The 7,845-nt window shown below is 45.7% G+C and overlaps 1 protein-coding gene across 1 annotated transcript; it reads left to right on the plus strand.

The window, feature by feature from the left end:
• The first annotated feature begins 218 nt into the window (after positions 1–218).
• Positions 219–7,615, plus strand: LRRIQ4 (leucine rich repeats and IQ motif containing 4). Its single transcript, XM_060242711.1, has 5 exons — positions 219–1,325; positions 3,298–3,471; positions 4,782–4,920; positions 6,052–6,248; positions 7,451–7,615. The coding sequence occupies exons 1-5, from the start codon at positions 219–221 to the stop codon at positions 7,613–7,615; spliced, it is 1,782 nt and encodes a 593-aa protein (XP_060098694.1).
• Positions 7,616–7,845: the final 230 nt, after the last annotated feature.

The raw sequence follows: 7,845 nt of genomic DNA on the forward strand, positions 1-7,845 counted from the left end.
GCTAGCATGGACTACCCAGATCAGGGCAAGTTTACCTCAGGTGTGTTCAGTCAGGGAAAGTGAAAGCATTTGCCCAGGTTAATGGTCATATTTTTCATCCCTTTCTCACTAGTCTGCTGGAATTTATGAATGAGATCCAAGAGCTTCATACTCATAATGTTAATTCACAATTCTCCAATGGCCCTCCTCTTTTTTTGCAGTTAGAAGTAGAGTATAAAATGGTTGATATCCCCCAGCTCTGCTACACCACTCCAAGTGACGAAGTCCCAGATACTAACAGTTCCATTGTCGACAGTTTGTCATTGCTACAAGCGTCACGCTATAATGACATAAACAAGAAGCCACAAGAGGAGGTCCTCATTCCAGTGCAGATCACAAATCGAATCTTCTTCCTTGATCTAGCCAATAAAAAACAGACTGCCATCCCATTGCAAGTTTTTGAACTGGAAGACATGGAGGAATTGCATCTGGAAAGAAATATGATTGAGACTGTTCCAGGAAGCATCTGCCGGCTTCAAAACTTGAAAGTTCTTTATATGAATAAGAACAACATCAGAGAGATCTGTGAGGAGCTTGGAGAGCTGAAATCCCTCCAGAGCTTGGATTTAAGCAGTAATCCACTCTCTCCCAATTCCCTGGATATCCTTAGTCAGTTGAGGGCTCTCCGTCGGCTCCGGTTATATGATGTACACCTGCATGAGTTCCCAGTGGAAATCTGCAAACACCTGCACCACTTGGAGCTGCTTGGACTCTCCTCAAATAATTTGAATCACCTTCCCAAGGAAATAATCAATCTGACCAAACTTAAAGAGATTTACTTACAAAGCAACAGATTTGAAGATTTCCCTCCAGAACTTTGTCATCTTTATAATCTAGAAATAATAGATCTGGAAAACAACAGCCTGAGTGCCATTCCAGATGAAATTGTCTCTCTGGAAAATTTAGCCCAGTTCTTTCTTGCGTTCAACAGTCTGACGGCTGTGCCGGATGCCCTGAGCCAGTGCTTGAAAATGGTGATGCTGGATTTGTCCCATAACCGCCTGTACAAGCTCCCTCGAAGTTTAAAGCAGCTGACAGAAATGAAAGAATTTGGGCTATCTGGGAACCACCTGGCTGCGTTTCCACGTCAGATCCGCCGCTGGAGGTCACTCATGGTAGTCTACATGAAGAACTGTGCCATTCAGATGGTACACCCATCATTTGCCAAGCTAACAGCTATGAGGATACTTGACTTAAGTCAAAATCTCCTGGAGGAGTTCCCAAGAGAGATTTGCGCAATGGAAAACTTGGAAGTGTTGTCATTAGATGACAATACGATCTGTGAGGTATGAATCAGTGATGTAATTAGCTGGCAACAGGCAGGGGAAGGGTGACTTACCAGGAGCAGCAGAGAAGCCCATCTGATGTACAGCAGCATGTCTACGTCCCTGTCCATGTGACCTGGGAGTGACATTATCATGTCTGGGATGTTGGGGAAACGTTCTGGTCATTGGGCAAAACTCTCTGGTAAAATTGGCTTCTACCATAGAGGTTTTGCCCAAATACCAGAGTGTTACCCCAATGTGCTGGATGTGATAACATCACTTCTGGGGCATGTGAGCAGTGATATCGACATGTCAGTACCGATCAGATGGATTTCCCTCTTTTTCAGGATAAGTTCCCCTTCTGCTGGCCACCTCATTGGTGGTGGGGAAGTGGGGGTCCATTAGTGGGAGTAGTGTTCCCTCTAAGCTGAGTTAGTGTGAGTTAGTTCAGATTTTTTGCCTCCGGCTCACACATTTCTGTCTTAGCTCAGGAGAACTAGCCCCAGAGCACACTAATTTATGCAGTAGCTCACAACTTTAATGTCCGTAGCTCACAAAGTAGAACTTTTGCTCACAAGACTCCACAGTTTAGAGGGAACATTGAGTGGAAGACCCCTGCCTCTACTAGGGGGGCAACCCTAAACTAGAATAAATTAAAAATCAGTTAAAATCTACTGAAATGTATCAAAACACGGGAACTAAAATATACCTTGTAGCAGCAGAATTATGGCTTTAAACATGAGCCTTCAGTCATATACAAAATGGTTGGGGGGGAGCAGATTATAAGCAAAGCTGTGTTTGCAAGAGGTAATTAACCTTCCTTTTCCCCACCTGCTTTTCTTTCAGTCCTGTTTCGCTCCATTGGAGCCTGTCTGAGGGGGTAGGCAAGACCTTGGGAGATGGATTTTAAGGAGCACAGAAACAGAACGGTGATGGAAAGCGCTGCCAAATTGCAGCTGAATCACGGTGACCCCATAGGGTTTTCAAGGCAAAAGACAAATGGAGGTGGTTTGCCATTGCTTGCCTCTGTGTACCAACCTGGTCTTCTTTGGTGATCTTCCATCCAAGTACTAACCTGCTTAGCTTCTGAAATCTGATGAGATCAGGCTAGCTTGGACAATCCAGGCCAGGGCAGGGATAGAGTAGGGTTCAGGATTCTCCACTTACATGTCTCTTTTGTGCTTTGAATTACCTCAGAGACTGTTTACCAGCGACAGTCCTCACTTTCTGGTCTCCATCTCCGGTAGATAACACTGTCCCCGTTTTGTTTTTGTTTCTGAGGACATCTTTAGAAAAAGTTATAAGTCTTTGGGCTTCAGCTCTATTCCCATAGATCCTAGAAGTTAATTCTCAGATCAGGAAGTAACCATACTGGGGGTAATTCCGCACTCATGTTGGTCCAGGGTGGACTTCCGTTTTGGGGTGGAGCAAGCTGGCGATTTCACACCAGTTGCTCTGCACCGGCATTTTGCACGGGGCAAACCCACGATTTGCCCCGCCGCAGCATAAACCTGAAAAAAACAGATTTACACTGCGGCAGGGCAAATAGCGGGTTTGCCCCACGCAAAATGCCGGCGCGCAGCAACTGGTGCAAAATCACCAGCTTGCTCCACCCCAAAAAGGAAGTCCATCCTGGACCAAAATGAGTGCCGAATCACCCTGGGTTAGATCCTCTGGATCTGTTCCCGCTAATGACAAAGCTTTCCTCTTGCATAAGGCTCCTTGGTATGAGAACTGGAGTGTCACAAGCATGTCCCTAATGATGTCTATGAAATTTTGGGGGGAGGTTGCGTTTACACATGTTTAGGCTTATGTTTAAAAGCCAAGGTCTGCCACTATTGTGTGTATATTGGCCACGAGTAGGGTTTCTAGACTATAGGTGGGGGTGGACAGAAGCCCAAAAACCTGGGGAACCCCCACCTGGACTGGGATACTGGCAACCGTATGACTAACATGAATTTATTTTTAATTACTTTTTTGGGAAACTGTCCAGTTACCTCCAACAGTGGCCAGGCTTTCTCAGTTGAAGTGTCTCAGCCTGACTGGTAACAAATTCTTCTCATTTCCTGAGGAAATCTTTCTTCTCCAGTCATTAGAGAAATTGTACATGGGGCAAGACCTTGGGACCAAGTTTACAGAATTACCCACTGACATCTGCAAGTTACAGGTAAGAAAATAAGGAGGGCTCAGATCTCAGCAATAGTGGAGTGATGCAAAATTGATGGAGGATAGGAGGGTTTATGGTAACATTACAAAGAAAAAAGGCTATAGGAACTTGTTATCCTACATAACGATACAATGAAGCCTCTCCCATTTCCTTTCTGTCTATATGCATTTATATTTTTGTCTACTTTCCTACATTTTGCTGTTGATATTGTAGATTTGTAATGATTGCACATATTGTATATCTTGTATACGAAATGTATATGGAATATGGTATTTATTCATGCAACATATAGCATTTACGCATACAGCATATGGCAGGCGTCCCCAATCTTTCTGAACCTGCAAGCATCTTTGGAATTCTGACAGAGCATGGTGGGCTTAGCAACAAAATGGCTGACACAAGAGGCATAATGGCTGCTACCAGTGGCTGTGGCCAACCACACAATGTCAGGGAGTAAGGTTATGCAAATCTATAGTAAAACTCTGTTTAACAAGATGCTTTTAAAAGAGAATATATAAGGGGTTTTTTATATATACATACAGCTTACCTTCAGTCATACCATGAAGATCCTTGTGCTGTGGTGGCAGCTATTGCCAAAGCAACATTTTTAAAAACCTGCACAGCCAATTAGATCTCCAGTGGCCGTTTAGAAGCCTTGCTGGGCAAATGCTCTACTTGGCCCTGATCACTTTCTGGCCGTTTTCCCACTCACGTTTTACTGGCGCCACGACCATCCTGACGCCGGCGAATCTGCCTGGATTTCGCAACAGAAGCGCCGGCGCTCCCAGAAGCGCCGGCGCTTTCCGTCGCTAAGCCAGCGCAAACGTTTTCCTGCATCTTTGCGATTTCCGTTTGCGCTGGCTTAGCGACGGAAGTAGCCGGCGCTTCTGGGAGCGCCGGAGCTTCTGATGCGAAATCCAGGCAGATTCGCCGGCGTCAGGATGGTCGTGGCGCCAGTAAAACGTGAGTGGGAAAACGGCCTCTAAAAACACTTTGACCGGCTCCAGGAAAGGTGTCAGTGGGTGCCATGGCACCCACAAGCACCACAATGGTGATCCCTGCAGTAGCCAACTGGCACCCATCCACAGCAATTTTAATCTTAACCAAACAGACCAATTCCAGAAAGCTGCAGAACAGCTTTCTTCAGAACTTGGCATAGGGGACAGATATTTGGCTCTCTCAAACCAGCCCACTAAACAAAATGGTACCAATATCTTCACCCTCAGATAATCAGTAGCCAAGATAGATACTGGAAAGGAGGGTTACTGCAAGCACACGCTTGTGAAAATACACGTGTATTTTTATTCCAGAACCTGAAAGAGCTGTACCTTGAGAACAATGAACTGGAGTATCTCCCATCAAACATAGGCCTGTTGAGTAACTTGGAAATACTGGACTGTCGTGACAACTTTCTGATTGAGCTGCCTGACTCCATATGCCAAATACAAGGTAAAGAAAATGATGGATGTCCTATGCCAAGGCAAGAGTGCTCAGCGATTACGTCAGAAGTCCTCCTCTCAATCTGTTCCCTTGTTTGTAGGCTTCTTGGGTTCCAGGGCCTGAATGGGGAGGGATGGCTGGATGCCTTAATGGCACATGCTCATAAGCCTCTGATTCTTAGTACTGGAAGTCACAGTGCAATAAGTGCGTGGATAAGAGCCAGAGAGGGAAAGCAAGTGAGAGAAGAGGGATTTGCTGGATCCCATGCCAACCTGAGATGCTCTGAAATATGTATAGAACTTGCTTTTCTTAAGAAAATGAAAATTTTGGTTCTCAGGGCACCCAATTCTTCTTCCCTCCCACCTTCTCTTAACATTTGTTTTTTCTTCTGTGGAGGAAAAAAAGACTGGGGTAGGATATTCCCTTTCCTTTCTTTCTGACAAGAGCCCAGCTTCTGCTTTAGCCCTATTGCGGAGGGCTGAATAAAGGAAAAGGCTGAGAACCGGCCAAAGGTTTGTTTTAGCTTTGCTGGAGTAGGACACTGTAAATGGGAAGCCCACAATACTGCCTTGCATTTTTCAGGCAGTGGGAAGGAGCTAACTCAAAGTTAGGAATACCTGGAGATTTTTTTTGTGGGGTATGGAGCCTCGGGAGGAAAAGGTTATGGAGGAACATGGCCTCAGTGGGGTCAGGGCTTTTTTTTTTTTAGCAGGAATGCACAGGAACACAGTTCCGGCTGGCTTGGTGTCAGTGGGTGTGGCCTAATATGCAAATGAGGTCCTGCTGGGCTTTTTCTACAAAAAAAGTCTTGAGGACTAACGCCATACAGTCCACCTTCTGAAGCTGCCATTTTCTCCAGGGGAACTGATCTTTGCCATCTAGATATCAGTTCTGATTTCCAGGCCCCATCTGAAGGTTGGCAAATCTAGAGCTAACACTGGCCGTAGTTCTCACCTGCCAGCCACATAACTGCTTCTCTGACAGCATATTGTTCAGGAAACACTGTTCTAGGAAGTCGTCAAGCTGCTTGACACTGAAGCCATCTGTTAGTTCAAGTTGACTTTAACCAGGCCTGTTACTGAAAAAACCATGGGCATGGGTCATGTGGGCCATTTCAGTGGTGCGATTCTATATGTTTAGGTTTGCAAAAAATACTGCTTGAGAGGAATCAGCTATTTCAAATCCCGGAGAACTTGGATAGCCTAGCGAAACTGCAGGTCGTTACACTGTATGGAAACCCGATGATGGATCCCCCCGTGGAAGTGTTCACTCAGGGGATAGAGGCGATATTTAAGTATTTGCAGGAGGAAAGGAAACACAAGGCCATGGCAATCAAGGTAGGAATCCCCAAAAAGCCACAGAAGAAGCATGCGGCACACCCTATTGAGCATGTGCTGAAATGCCGCGGGATGCCCTTAGAATATTTGGAAGCAGTGGGCACAAACCAGCAAATGCACCATGCCAGTGCTTTTATAGGTCTATATTAACACAGGGTGTGTGGGTGAGGGATCAGTGCTTTTGGGAAGAGGAGAAGGAAGGGTCTGAACAAAATCTCTTCATTTGCCTTAATTTTAGTCCTTCCTGCTGGTGCTCCTAAGTCGCATCCCAGTTCCTACAGGGTGCTACACAAATGACTCCTGTAGTTCTGGGGTCATTGTAAGCTAGGTTTATGAAGACCCATGTACAACAGTAAGACAAATGCTGGGGAATTCCAGGCCCTCTTCTGCTCAGACTGCAGTCGGCACCAAGATTAATCACCTCCTACTCCTGCTGAATTAAACTGAAAAAAGTGACATGTCGGAGGCAAGTGACCTGTAACTCATGCACAAGCCAATGGTACTCCAAGCCACTTTCCTCTGCACTTAAGATGGATTGATATGGATGCCAGCCTCAGGTGGCAATCCCTGGAAGCATTGAAAAGGGCAGAGACTACTTGGAAGTCAGGAAGTGACTCCCTTGAGCTTCTGCCACCATTCCATTGAGCGAGCGCAGGGGACTGGGAGTATCATAGGGAGGTCCCCCTCCATTACTGGGTAAGAGGCAACGCTGCTGATTCAATGCCCAGGAAACCAAGGTGAGCGTTGCTGAGGCCAGTGACATGGAGAAAGTGATGAGTATGACTTATGCCTGTCATTCCCTTCCAAACCCATAAGCCTGCTAACCATCTCTGAGATGAGACCCTGAAATGCCAGTGGCAGCAACACTGAGTCTTAGTCTGAGTATCAGAGTATCTGCTTGGCATGCAGAAGGTTCCAAGTTCAATCCTCAGCACCTCCAGTTAAAAGGATGAAACAGCATGTGATGTGAAAAACCCCTACCTGAGACCCTAGAGAGCCACTCCTGGCCAGAGAAGAGTGTACAGGATTAGATGGCTCTAAAACAACTTCATGTGTTCACTGCCTACCGCTACCGCTCACCTTAGGAAGACAGCAGGATGTAGAATCCATTGCTCACCAAGTATTTGTTGTGTAGTTTGTGGTGGGGGAGGAAACCGCAATATAAGTTTTTGACAATTTTAACATCAATTTGGCTTTTCCAGGTTCAGGCTTGTTGGCGTGGCTTCATGGTGCGCAAAGGGATTGGCGTTTTTGCTGAAGTCTTGAAAATGATAAGGAAAGTCAAAAAAGAAAAGGAGAAGAAAGGCAAGGGAAAAGGGAAAGAAAAAGGCAAAGGGAAAGACAAGGGAAAGGGGAAAAAGAAATGACGCATCTGTCTGGAGCCTCAAAAGATGCTAAAAGCTGCGCAAGGAAAAGAGCTGGGGGAATAAACGCATAAAAAGTGAAAAACCAAAAAGTAAATTTACCTCCCCCCCCAAAAAAAAATCATGTTGACAGATCAAGACAACATGCATTTTCCTTGGATATAAAGAATAAGATTTGTGATGATGTCAGCAGGGCAGTTCCTGTTGTGAGAGCTCAGCGGCCAAGCAGAGGG

The sequence above is a fragment of the Heteronotia binoei genome, chromosome 6 (assembly GCF_032191835.1).
Source record: "Heteronotia binoei isolate CCM8104 ecotype False Entrance Well chromosome 6, APGP_CSIRO_Hbin_v1, whole genome shotgun sequence".
NCBI classification, from domain to species: domain Eukaryota; kingdom Metazoa; phylum Chordata; class Lepidosauria; order Squamata; family Gekkonidae; genus Heteronotia; species Heteronotia binoei.